Here is a 14617-nt window from a genome sequence, read left to right on the forward strand (position 1 = left end):
TGTCATATTTTGTATAATTTTGTAGTCTGAAAAAACACAAAAAGGTCATATTATTGTGAATATTCTAAGCTTTCATACACACATAAACACACACATATATATATGCACACACACATAAAAATATATGTGTGTGTGTGTGTATATATATATATATATACTTTTTAAGACTAATTTTAGGTCAATGACTTTTCTAGGTACACATTTGGAAATTATTCATACACGTATATTACAGAAAAATCAGTAAGAAATATAAAATGTTTCATACACCACCAGTTTGTTTTCTGCTAGAAGACACACAATGCCCCTCTTGTCAATCTATGGAGATTGAAGCTTCTGTCCTTTCACGCAGTACCTCACCTTCCACAAAACTGAAAGAAGAGTCTGCTTTAGCTTTTTGTTTCCCCAAATCAGGACGAATGCGTGGGCTGAAGGATAGCTGAATCTAATAGCTTTGCAGAACATGAAGACAGCTTTGTTTTCCACCCTTCCCAAACTCCAACTTGATATCATTATGGACAGAAAGTAAAAGGCACATAATGACAAGGAGATCATAGTTTGCAAAGCTTTTATGTGGACCTTGGTGCTGGGATCTTGAGAGCCTTTGTCATGGAGCTGCATCTTCTTGAGATGTTTACACAGAGAACAGATTAACAGCAGAAAAGATATTAGGGTCAGAGTGAAGGGTACTAAGTTTGCTAGTATGGTTACAGTCGTATTTGAAAGATACACTGCACTCCTCAATTTGCTCTTCCAAGTCATGTTTCCTTCATATTCTTTTGTCTGTATAATCTCATTCATGTTTACCACAAAAAGATGACAAACCAAAAATAGCAAAGGCCCCAACAGTATCACCAGAACGACACTCTTAACTCTCCTCTTTAAGTGAAGAAATGTAAGGTTGGAGAAATTGGCAATCTTGAGTAGGTAAAATATGCTGAGGCTAGTAGCAAGCCAGTTGCTGAAATGGTTGATTACTGCCCAGAGATTATAAGTAGTAGTTCTTACTTCTATACTATGAAAAGATGGATTCAAAACAGTTGAATACCAATTTAATAATAATATCCAGAGCAAACCAACTCTGGAGACCGCCAGAGCAGTAAGAATTTGGTCAGCAAAGGAGATCTTTTGTCTCTTGACCCACTCAATGGAATTTACCAATGCTATGAAACCATTAGCAAAATTTCCAATAACAAATGTAACCACTACTAGAATGGAAAAAATGATGGGTAAAAAAGTTATCATGTCTGAACAGAGAAAAAGAAATTTTTAAAATGCTGGTAGTGTGTCCAGACTTGGATCCTGCAGGTGGGTTCGTGGTCTCGCTGACTTCAATGATGGAGACACACAGCTTCACAGTGAGTGTTACAGCTCTTAAAGATGGCACGGACCCAAAGAGTGAGCAGAAGCAAGGTTTATTGTGAAGAGTGAAAAGACAAAGCTTCCACAGAGTAGGAGGTGACCCAGGCAGCTGTTATTCCCTTATTTGTCCCCTCCCATTTTCCTTTTTTGTCCTATCAGAGTGCTCTTTCTTCAATCCTCCCTGCGATTGGCTACTTTTAGGATCCTTCTGATTGGTGCATTTTACAGAGCACTGATTGGTGCATTTTACAGAGCACTGATTGGAGCATTTTACAATCCTCTTGCTAGCTACAGAAAAATTCTCCAAGTCCCCACTCCATCCAGGAAGTCTAGCTGGTTTCACCTCTCAATGTAATATAACTGTGTGATTGCTTGAATATCCTGACCTTAAATACCATATGCATCTGATTTTTTAATGTGCTGTGACATTCTTTTTACTTTTAATTGTTGTGATAAGTGTCACAATTTCCAAGCCAGAAATCACCATGGCATGTTAATTGATGAGTTCAATGATTTCTTTATGGAAAACATTCTTAGTTTCAAACTCAAATTAATTCAGTCATTCACTGTCTGTTCTTGTTTTAGGCTGGAATTATTTATACTGAAGTTGACATGAAACCTGAATTCTCATTTGCTAGTATGCAAACAAGGACATATCCTCTTTCAGTGTTTGCAAGTTTTCCTTGTGTAACCTCTCCATCATTTGTCATTAGCAACTTCAGTTGTTAAGGAAGTTTTGTAACCCAATATATAGATCATATAGTAAATGTCTAAATTCTTAAAGGGAGCTTGGTCATATCTAAGATGATCACCTATATGGACATTTTTCAATGACATATTTAAATATACAGAATCCAAACTGCTTTTATCAAAAGCATCTAAGATTTTCTTGAGAATCACAGGCAGTCCAATACTCCACAAGATCTGCTAGCAGCTAATACTTTTGTATAACTTTGTTACTCACAAGATCATAAATATGCACACAAATACAAACATGGGCACACCACTTATGAACAGAACAATTTATTTTCTTTTAATTTCCAAATTAAAAAATGCATTTCCAAGAGGTTTCCAGATGAAATTGGTCTTATTTTCCCACTCAGGGTTTTCAGCTCATTAATAATATTTATTTTTCATACATATCTCCAATTCTTAGAATTTGGTAAAGTTTCTCTCAAGTCTAATGTTTAAATATTTATTATTATGTTAAACATTTAGCAATTTTATAAAAATTCCTGAGTACCAGGCCATTTGATATATAATCTTACAGTATCCTCCCATCATAGGAAGACTGACTACCTTTCCCCTGAACTTGGAGTTCAATCATTTAACTTGCTTTGATGAACAGAAAATTAATACTCTTTGCATAGAGATTTGAGATGGCTTCCATACTGGGGATTCTTCCTCTTTCCATTTGCCATGAGAATATCGCCTGGCTAATACACTGTTTCCAGAAGGATAATGAGAAATTAATGATGTCAGATTGCTGCCACTTGATCCAGACTAAATAGGCAAAACTCTAACGTCCTCAAAGATGCAGAATTTGGCCCATCTGAAATCACCACAGTCACCAACCAAACCCAGCTTAGAAAAATGAAATCCAGGCCCAGTGTGGGTGAGGCCGAGGCAGACGAATCATGAGGTCAAGAGATGGAGACCATCCTGGCCAACAGGGTGAAACCCCGTATCTACTAAGAATATAAAAATTAGCCAGGCATGGTGGCGTGTGCCTGTAGTCCCAGCTACTCAGGAGGCTGAGGCAGGCAATGGCATGAACCTGGGAGGCGGAAGTTGCAGTGAACTGAGATTGTGCCACTGCACTCCAGTCTGGGCGACAGAGCAAGACTCTGTCTCACAAAACAAACAAACAAACAAACAAAACAAAAACAAAATCCAACAACATGTGAGATATAAATATCTAATGTAGTTTTGGAGGATTTTCTCCTGCAGAAAAATGTAACTGATAAAAGAACTCTGCTAAACCAAGTGTGGGAAATATGTACAAGCTTGTTTTGTCAGGAATTCTAGAGCCAAAAGAATAAATAGATTATCCACTTCACAGGCAAAGATTTGTTCCTGTGAAGTGGATAATTAAGGCTAGAGGAAAGCCTTTGGAAAGATCTGGGGTTGGAGGATAACATCTAAAATTTGCTTATGGTGCAACTAAATGAGAAAGTTCCCATTTCAACTATCTTAGAGTTGTATAAGAATGTATACAACTGGTGTGAGATAGTATCCCATTGTGGTTTTGATTTGCATTTCTCTGATGGCGAGTGATGAGCATTTTTTCATGTGTCTGTTGGCTGTATGAATGTCTTCTTTTGAGAAATGTCTGTTCATATCCTTTCCCCACTTTTTGATGGGGTTGTTTGTTTTTTCCTTGTATATTTGTTTGAGTTCTTTGTAGATTCTGGATATTAGCCCTTTGTCAGATGAGTAGATTGCAAAAATTTTCTCCCATTCTGTAGGTCGCCTGTTCACTCTGATGGTAGTTTCTTTTGCTGTGCAGAAGCTCTTTAGTTTAATTAGATCCCATTTGTCAATTTTGGCTTTTGCTGCCGTTGCTTTTGGTGTTTTAGACATGAAGTCCTTGCCCATGCCTATGTCCTGAATGGTACTACCTAGATTTTCTTCTAGGGTTTTTATGGTATTAGGTCTAACATTTAAGTCTCTAATCCATCTTGAATTAATCTTCATATAAGGAGTAAGGAAAGGATCCAGTTTCAGCTTTCTACTTATGGCTAGCCAATTTTCCCAGCACCATTTATTAAATAGGGAATCCTTTCCCCATTTCTTGTTTCTCTCAGGTTTGTCAAAGATCAGATGGCTGTAGATGTGTGGTATTATTTATGAGGGCTCTGTTCTGTTCCATTGGTCTATATCTCTGTTTTGGTACCAGTACCATGCTGTTTTGGTTACTGTAGCCTTGTAGTATAGTTTGAAGTCAGGTAGCGTGACGCCTCCAGCTTTGTCCTTTTGACTTAGGATTGTCTTGGCAATGCGGGGTCTTTTTTGGTTCCATATGAACTTTAAAGCAGTTTTTTCCAATTCTGTGAAGAAACTCATTGGTAGCTTGATGGGGATGGCATTGAATCTATAAATAACCTTGGGCAGTATGGCCATTTTCACGATATTGATTCTTCCTATCCATGAGCATGGTATGTTCTTCCATTTGTTTGTGTCCTCTTTTATTTCACTGAGCAGTGGTTTGTAGTTCTCCTTGAAGAGGTCCTTTACATCCCTTGTAAGTTGGATTCCTAGGTATTTTATTCTCTTTGAAGCAATTGTGAATGGAAGTTCATTCCTGATTTGGCTCTCTGCTTGTCTGTTACTGGTGTATAAGAATGCTTGTGATTTTTGCACATTAATTTTGTATCCTGAGACTTTGCTGAAGTTGCTTATCAGCTTAAGGAGATTTTGGGCTGAGACGATGGGGTTTTCTAAATATACAATCATGTCATCTGCAAACAGGGACAATTTGACTTCTGGCCATCATTAAAAAATCAGGAAACAACAGGTGTTGGAGAGGATGTGGAGAAATAGGAACACTTTTACACTGTTGGTGGGATTGTAAACTAGTTCAACCATTATGGAAAACAGTATGGCGATTCCTCAAGGATCTAGAACTAGATGTACCATATGACCCAGCCATCCCACTACTGGGTATATACCCAAAGGATTATAAATTATTCTACTACAAAGACACATGCACACGTATGTTTATTGCGGCACTATTCACAATAGCAAAGACTTGGAATCAACCCAAATGTCCATCTGTGACAGACTGGATTAAGAAAATGTGGCACATATACACCATGGAATACTATGCAGCCATAAAAAAGGATGAGTTTGCGTCCTTTGTAGGGACATGGATGCAGCTGGAAACCATCATTCTTAGCAAACTATCACAAGAACAGAAAACCAAACACCGCATGTTCTCACTCATAGGTGGGAACTGAACAATGAGATCACTTGGACTCGGGAAGGGGAACATCACACACTGGGGCCTATGATGGGGAGGGGGGAGGGGGGAGGGATTGCATTGGGGAGTTATACTTGATATAAATGATGAATTGATGGGTGCTGGCGAGTTGATGGGTGCAGCACACCAACATGGCACAAGTATACATATGTAACAAACCTGCACGTTATGCACATGTACCCTAGAACTTAAAGTATAATAAAAAAAAAAATGTATACAAATAGTTGATATTTCCCCTCAGTATGTAATGAGACCAGTAATAATAATTTATATGAGACATTTCTTCTAATTACAAATTTGTATATTAAAGTTATAATGCACAATTAGAAATGAACCAATACAAAAATGGGAAATACCACAATGTATCATAAGCACTCAAGTAACTGTGATGCAGGGCAAGACAAGGAACACCGAAAACAGCATTTGTCCACTTCCATGCCAGTTTCCAAGCCCCTAAACATTTCTTTGCATCTTTGGAGATCAGCAATATCCATAATTTATGATGATCGTTTCCTTGATTTTCTTCATACTTTACCACCTAGGTATGCAACCCTAAACTGCATAGCTTGAGCTGGCTTGCTTTGAACTGTGTGTAGGTGCAATCCTACATGTTCTTCTTGTTTGTGGCTTCTTGAATTCAACATTATGTTGCTGAAATTTAGTCACATAGTTGCAAGTACATGTGATTTTTTTTCACTTCTCTATGTTGTTCCATTGTATGGATTTACTGTAATGATTCATCCAATCTTAATATATATTTGGCAAGCTTCTTTTTTGAATAGTTATGAATAATTCTACTAGAACATTCTTTCATATATCATTTGATACAATTTCTTTGTATATATATATACCTATGAGTAGCATTACATTGTCATTGTTCAAAATTTCCTCATAGACACAGAAAGTTCAAAAAATAATTTAACTAATCTTACTCCTGTCACCTTTACCTCCATTCTATTTTTGCCATTTACATATGTCTTATCAATTATATAATTACCCCAATAAGACATTATTATTTTTTGCAGTAAACATTCATTTAGAATTATGCACATATTTGTCAGTTTCATTAATTTGTATTCCTTCTTGCATATTCAACTTAATATTTTCAATAAGACCCTTTATTGACCAGGTAGGGTGGCTCACATCTATAATCCCAACATTTTGTAAGGCTGGGGTAGGAGAACCCATGAGTTTGAGACCGGCCTGTGCAACACAGCGAAACGGCCTCTACAATAAATGAAAAAACTAGCCAGGCATAGCGAAGCTACTCACAAGGCTGAGGTGGGAAGATGGTTTGAGCTCAGTAGTTCCAGACTGCAGTAAGCCATGATCCTACCACTGAACTCCAGCCTGGACAACAGAGTGAGACTCCACCTCTACAAACAAAAATAATAACAATAACAATTTTTTCTTTATCTGAAAAGATATATTTTAAGTTTCTGTTTATCAAGATCTATTCTACTTTTGAAATACACTGAAGACATGATTCCTTTGAGCTCTATCTTTATTTTTGTCCGTTAAGAATTAGGTTGTCATTTAGACAGTTATTCTCTTTAACATAACCTATCTTTTCCTCTAGTTACTTTTCAGATTTTCTATTGGTCTTTGATGTCCTGTCATTTTATGTTAATTTGGTTTTAGTTATCTTGTCTGAAGTCTGATGGTTTCTAAAATATATGAACTGATACATTTTATCACTTTTGGGAAAATCTCCACATTGCTTCTGCCCAACTTTCTTCCAGAACTGCAGAAGCATGTTAGCTGTTCTAGCTGTAGATTCAATGTCCTGACCCTCTAGCCTTATATTTTCTATCTCTTGGTCTCCTTATGCTTCATTCTGGGTAGTTATCTTCCAATTCACTAATGCTTTCTTCTGTTTAACTAGTTGTTAACTCTATTGGATTCTCAAAATTGATAACTTTTTTTGTCTTATTGTTTTAGAAGTAGAAATGAACTTTTGTTCTCCTTATATAAATCATTTTTCTAATGGAGAAACTAAACCAAGTGTTCCTAAAACCAAGTTCTTAAAAAAGAGTTTCTTTAAACTTTTAGTATATCTGACATGAAAGTGGTAATGATTTTTCCTTTTGTAATACTTTGGTCAAATAAGAGAATAAAAGCAATGTCTAGGCATCCTCCTGCAGTTTGGAAGAAACTGGAAATTGATTTAATGTGAATAGCTTTTTTTGGATAGTAGCTTATCTGTTGCTGGTTCATCACCATAAACTCCCCTCACAGGGAAATTCAATGAGCAGTACTGGATCTCAAAATGTCATTAAAATTAATCTAATCTAGTCTCTCAACCACAGCTCCACCATTCTATTCCATGATTTAAATTTTACTGTTTTTATGAGCAGAAATCAAGACTTCTTAGTTTATAACAATCTTTAAAAGATCAAATAGTAAAACAATACTTACAAATTTATCAAAAAATGAAGGACATCTGATATAAGTACACTTTAAGCCCCATGGACAAAAAACTGAATCTGTTGCTTCTGTGGAATTCCACCATTTAATCCCTATCCATGAATATCGTTTTGGTTATACACCTATAACCTTCGAACTCCATTGTCACTCACTCAAGTGTGAGAGAAGATCTGAGGTCTTACCTCTGTTTGACAATTTGGTCCTAAACCAGCTCTTTAGAAATAAAAGCTTGCTCACAAAATGTGTTATTTGCTTTATCTTTCTTATGAGGGAATTTTATTTATATGAAAAACTACATTGTTTCTATAGTGGTCATAGTGAAAGGAGGATTGGTTGAAGGTCATCCATAAATAATTAATTGCTTAAGCAATATATTGTAAAATAACTACACTTAATTTCTAAATCTAAGTGTATTGAACTTGACTTGAACTTTACGGTTTACTGTTGTAACTTTCCCACAATGATGATCTTTTTAAAATTACTTATTTTCCAAGTTATGTATTTAAGTATTTCAAAAACAAATCACTTCATGAGATAGATGAAGATATAGCTGATTACAATGATGATGGCAGTGAAAGGGAGAATGCTATTTGATAAATGTGATTTCAGGCTTGTTTCTAAGTACTGGAGTTCAAGGTGATGAGAGAACACTATTATTCTTCCTCATGGCCTCATGATTCTTCTGTGATTCTCAGTATCAGGCCTAGACAAATACCCTCATATGGTATTTCATCAAGAATAATGTAAAACCAATGCATTTTCAGTGATTTATTTGCTTTCTTTTTTTATTACAATCTAAAAAGTTGATAACATAAGTGACCTCTCCAACAATTAGGACTCTATTTTGGGATTTTTTTTTTTTTTTGGCATTTTTGAATAAGAACATGGACAAATATCCTATGCAATAATACAGAATATCAACTTTATTTATTCTTTTAATAGCAACATTAGCAAGCCAAATTCTTGCAAATGCTTTTTCACATTCTTAGCTATGGTGACTAAATCTGGATTATTTTACTATAGCAGTCAAAGTAGCATTATATATGCACAAACATACTCCAAGATCATGCTAAATATGTTTTATAACTTAAAATTTGCCTTTCTATGATTTTTTTCTCTAATGTAGGGCCAAAAAATTTATAGTAACAAAATATTTAACCCAACACGCCAGGGTACACATGAATAGTATTGTGAAATTAAAATGCTAATAATAAGAATATAAATATTTCATTTAGAGACACACTTTTGGATATATTTAATTTATTTAATATCCATTATACTATAATTTACCGGAAATTCATGAATTTCTAACACTTTCAAATGTGTATAATAAAGAATCACATTGGAATTTACAAAAGTGTATATCAATAATAAATATTCAAATTTTGATGTTTCAAATTCTTATTCGCACTGAGAAGGCAGATTCACAGTTCTTGCTTATCTCTCCTTTCTTAAAATTAATATAAGAAAAGTTTTGGGCTAGGTCTGGTGGCTCACACCTGTAATCCCAGCATTTTGGGAGGCTGAGACAGGTGGATTGCCTGAGCACAAGAGTTCAAGCCCAGCCTGGGCAACATGGCAAAACCATGTCTCTACAAAAAAATAGAAAAAATTAGCAGGGCGTGGTGGTGCACGCCTATTGTCCTAGCTACTCAGGAGGCTGAGATGGGAGAATCACTTGAGCCCAGGTGGTGGAGGTTGCATTGAGCCAAGATTGCAGTTGTGCACTCCAGCCTGGGCAACAGAGCGAGACCCTGTCTCAAAATAAAAATAGAAAAGTTTTAAATTTTAACTTGGATTTCTTAGTACCCTAACGCTCTATTCTCCTTTATTCAGCAAAAACTCTAATTACAATGGTATCTATGAGAATATGCTGTGTCACCCTAATTTTATACTTAGAAATGTACTTTATGTTTCTGCTTTTTTAACATTTTTTATTGTGGAGCATAACATACATATAGAGAGTAATAACACCTAATAACCAGAAAGAGAAAAAATTATAACGTTAACATCAATGGTACCACACCTTGGTCAGAAAATAGAATTTGTGAGCAATATCCATATACCCATGTATGTCTTCTTGTTGATGTTTTCCTCCCTTCTGACTATCCCAATTGTTATGATGATCACTTATATGTTTCACTGTAGAGTTTTATCACCAACGTAATAAATTACAATGTATTAAAAATAATGTTTTTCAAACTTTATGTAAATGAGATTATACTAAATGTATTTTCCATCTTGATAATTCCTCCCACATCTGCGAGTATTATTATCTATGTAGCCCCAATTTGTTCATTTTCTTTATTGTATTATTCTGTTGTAAACATATCAGTCTTGTTTGTTAATTTTGATCACTGTATAGTATTCCATTGTATAAATCTGCCACAATTTCTTTATCCATTTGGAGAACTGATAGACGTTTGGAGGACTTCTCAACTTTAGCTATTGAAACTCAGTGATATGCATGTGTATGTATATGTATTCTGATAAGAGTGAAAATACTGGGTCTTAGGATGTGATCGTTCATCTTAATGAGATAATGCCATACTCAGCCGAGATGATGGCACAGATTCATAATTCTAAGAGTAGTGTATGAAAATTCCCATTGTGACATATCCTTTCCAAAATAAGTAATGTCAGCCTAATATATACACTTTATTTATATAAAATATTATTAAACAATATTTTCCAAGTCCTTTTCTATTCTTATTCAGAATGTATTTTCTCTTCAAAAAAATTACATTAATATTTTTTCATTCTATGACTGTTATTTCACACACACACACACTAATGCCTTGTACGTTATACATATTTATTTGTATTTTATTATAAATTTATCTAAACTTTTTTCTTCAAATCTCAAATACTCTTTCGTTATAAGCAAGTGTAAGTATACTGGAGATACTTCCTTTAATCAATCATTATGTCAGCTGACTTTGAAAAAATATAATCAGTTAACAGCATACTGTAAGGAAAATTTCAAGATTGTTTAACAACTCTTAAAAGGACTCAAAGAAAAAAATGTTGAAATATAAAAATAGCCTACAAGTTTAACATTAAGTGTCCATGGGAAAATATAAATATATTATTGTTCTTATTGAAAAAATGATTGGTAGTAAACTTACCATGTCTGAATTTTTTTAAAGGCAAGTCTGATATCACTGGTCAAAATTCCCTTTAAGGTCCTGACTTTAACTCCTATACCTGATTCCTGAATGTGCAGTAATGTTCTTGTTCCTTTTAAATTCTGTGACCAATGTCAAACAGGAAAGCATCTCAATATGCCAATGGATGAAATCAATGCTGTCTTTATGGAAAACATGATAATTTCCAAAACAGCTCAAATTAACTCCTATTCAAACACAATGTCCTTGCTGTAAAAAAAAATTTTCCACATTGTTGTTGAAGTGAAAGCTGATTTCTCACCTACTAGCATGCCAATAAAGAGTTTTTTAATTGTTCTGCAATTTTTTCCTTGTTTAACCTCTCCATAATTGGTATTCAGCAACTTCAGTTGTAGGATCAATTTTACACCCAATATTCAGATGACACATTGGTTGTATAACCTGGTAAAGGGAGCTTGGGCATAACTAGGATCATCACCAAAGTAGGTTTATTTTTTCAATGCCAGTAATATGTAGAATGAATCCCAATTTTTCCTACCAAAAACATTTAAGGTTTTCTTGGGAACCTCAGAAAGGCCAATAGTCCTTAAATCCTGGTGGCTACTAAAACTTTTGTATAACTTACTGTTAACAAGTTCATTAATCGAAACACACACACATATACACACACTCACCGCCTCATGGATGGAAGGAATTGATGTCTTCTGATTTCCAAAATGAAAAATTAATTTCAGGGAGATCATTCAGGTAAAAATAGCCCTATTTTCCCGTTTGGGCTTTTCAGCCCATTTTCAATATTTATCAAACTTATCTCTCATGCTGAGGGCTTTGACTAAGTTTTTCTCTAGAGTCTAGTTAATATTTAAATATTTATTGTTTAATTAAAATACTCAGCAATTGTGTGACTATTTTGGGTCACTTGAAAAACACATTTTCCATTAAAGAGTCTAGAGTTCTTTGTATATGAATATTTGGTTTCATTTTTCTCTGTTTAATTAATTTTTCATTTCTTAATGATTTAAGAGGAATAGATGTTCAAATCAGTCTCCAATCTTGGATTTTATTTCTTTTCCATTTTTATAGTATAACTGTTTCTAAGAGAAGATTTTTGGAGTCAGACTGCCAAGATGGGAAACCAGATTTTCTGCTTCATATAGCTGTGCTCTGAAACTTCATTTTACAACTACTCTCTGCCTCAGTATAATCATCTGTAAAACTCAGATGACGATAATAGATGACAATAATATTCTCTTTGGGTAGTCTTTATGAGGAGTAAGTATACTATTTGTACAACTGCTTTCCATTTTACCTGTCTGGTACAGGCAGGAACCAAAGATTATTAATGTTTCATATGATCTTGAGTTACTTGATACATAAAAGTTACCAGGGAGAACGTCCTTTTCTTTGGAGGGCAGGAAGGGAGACAGAGTCTTGATCTGTCACCCAGGCTGGAGTGCAGTGGCTTGATCACAGCTCACTGCAGCCTCAAACTTTTGGGCTCAAGTGGTCCTCCCACCTCACCTTCTAGAGTAACTGGGACTACAGGCATGCACCACAACACCAGGATAATTTGTTTTTATTTTTGTGTTAGAGACAGACTCTCCCTGTGTGCCCAGTCTGGTCTTCAACTCCTGTTCTCAAGTAATCCCCTCATCTTGGCCTCCCAAAGTGCTTGGATACAGGCATGAGCAACCACACCTGGCTGAGAACTTCCGTTTTCGAACAGAACACATAAGCTTCAGAAAAGCATGATATCCTTCTGCTACAACTAGGATAAGAGAAATAAAAGGCCGAAATTATTTTCTCAATTCATCACAGAGCTCTAAAAGCAAGAATGACCAGCTGAACTGAAACCCAGTACAAGGAGAGTCTTTGTAGATTGCAGTTATATATTCAGTGCAATCCCTATCAAATCCCAGCAGATATTTTATCACAGAAAGTGGAAAACTACTCTAAAAATATATCTGGAAATGCCAACTGACAAGAAAACCAAAAGAAATTGTTAAAAAATAATAAATTTGGAGGAATACACTTTATGATTTCAAAGCTTACCTCAAAGCTGCACTAATCAGGATTCTATGGTACTCGCATTATGGTAGACACAAAGAACAATGAAACACAACTGAGAGTCCAGAAATTAACACCAACATTCATGGTCAATTGACTTCAAAAAACGGACTACTGCAATTTGATAGGAATTATTTCTTTTTCTCAACTGACAATGCTGGGAAAAGTTGAAGAAGCCTACCTCAAGGAATTTAATAATCAATTTCCCTAAGCTCAAGGATAAAGAAAGGATTCTGAAAGCAGCAAAAGAAAATAAACAAATAATGTACAATGTAGCTCCAGTATATCCAGCAGCAGACTTTTCAGTGGAAAAAGACCAGGAGAGAGTGGCATGACATTTTGAAAGTGCTGAAGGAAAAAAGATTTTTAACCTAGAATAGTGTAACTGGAGAACATATCCCTCAAACGTAAAAGAGAAATTAAGATTTTTCCATAACAACAAAAGCTGAGGGATTTCATCAGCATCAGATCTGTCCTATATGAGATGTTAAAAGGATTGCTTTAGTCAGAAAGAAAAAGACATCAATGAGCAATAAGTGATCACTTGAAGTTACAAAACTCACCGGTAATAGTAAGGAGACAGAAAAACACAGACTAGCATAACACAGTAAATGTGGTGCATAAACCTCATTTAAGTAGAAAAACCAAATGATGAACCAACAAAAAAAATAGCAGAGTGGCTGGCAAGATGGCCGAATAGAAACAGCTCCAGTCTGTAACTCCCAGCGAGATCAACGCAGAAGGTGAGTGATTTCTGCATTTCCAACTGAGTTACATGGCTCATCTGTTTGGGACTGGTTAGACAGTGGGTGCAGCCCACGGAGTACGAGCCAAAGGAGGGTGGGATATCGCCTCAGCTGGGAAGTGCAAGGGGCAGGGAACTCCCTCCCCTAGCCAAGGGAAGCAGTAGGGACCATGCAATGAGGGACAGTGCATTCTGGTCCAGATACTATGCTTTTCCCATGGTCTTCATAGCCCGCAAACCAGTAGATTTCCTCCAGTGCCTATGCCACCAGGGCCTTGGGTTTCAAGCACAAACCTGGTAACCATTTGGTCAGACACCAAGCTAGCTGCACAAACTTTTTTTTCATACCACAGTGGTGCCTGGAATCACAACAAGACAGAACAATTCACTCCCCCAGAAAGGGGGCTGAAGCCAGGGAACCAAGTGGTCTTGCTCAATGCATCCCATACCCTTGGTATCCACCAAGCTAAGATCCACTGGCTTGAAATTCTCACTGCCAGTACAGCAGTCCAAAGTCAACCTGCACAGAAACAGATGAATTCACAATAAAATTCTACCAGAGGTACGAAGAGCAGCTGGTACCGTTTCTTCTGAAACTATTTAAAACAATGGAAAAAGAGGGACTCCTCCTTAACTCATTTTATGAGGGCAGCATCATCGTGATACCAACACCTGGCATAGACACAACAACAAAAAAAGAACATTTCAGGCCAATATCCGTGATGAACCTGAATGTAAAAATCCTCAATAAAATACTGGCAAACGAAATTCAGTAGCACATCAAAAAAATTATCCACCATGATCAAGTTGGCTTCATCCCTGGGATACAAGGCTTGTTCAACATATGCAAATCAATAAACATAGTCCATCACATAAACAGAACCAATGACAAAAACCACATGATTATTT

The 14617-nt window shown here is 35.8% G+C and overlaps 1 protein-coding gene across 1 annotated transcript; it reads right to left on the reverse strand.

Annotated features, from left to right (window-relative positions):
- Nucleotides 1-315: 315 nt before the first annotated feature.
- On the reverse strand, nucleotides 316-1242 carry LOC105520063 (taste receptor type 2 member 43). The gene has a single exon (XM_011953650.1). The coding sequence runs from the start codon at nucleotides 1240-1242 to the stop codon at nucleotides 316-318; it is 927 nt and encodes a 308-aa protein (XP_011809040.1).
- Nucleotides 1243-14617: the final 13375 nt, after the last annotated feature.

Source organism: Colobus angolensis, unplaced genomic scaffold (genome assembly GCF_000951035.1).
Source record: "Colobus angolensis palliatus isolate OR3802 unplaced genomic scaffold, Cang.pa_1.0 Scaffold11, whole genome shotgun sequence".
NCBI lineage: Eukaryota > Metazoa > Chordata > Mammalia > Primates > Cercopithecidae > Colobus > Colobus angolensis.

What these genes read in the sequence shown, in the direction of transcription:
- LOC105520063 (XM_011953650.1), bottom strand. Translation starts at nt 1,242, where the DNA reads ATGATAACTTTTTTACCCATCATTTTTTCCATTCTAGTAGTGGTTACA.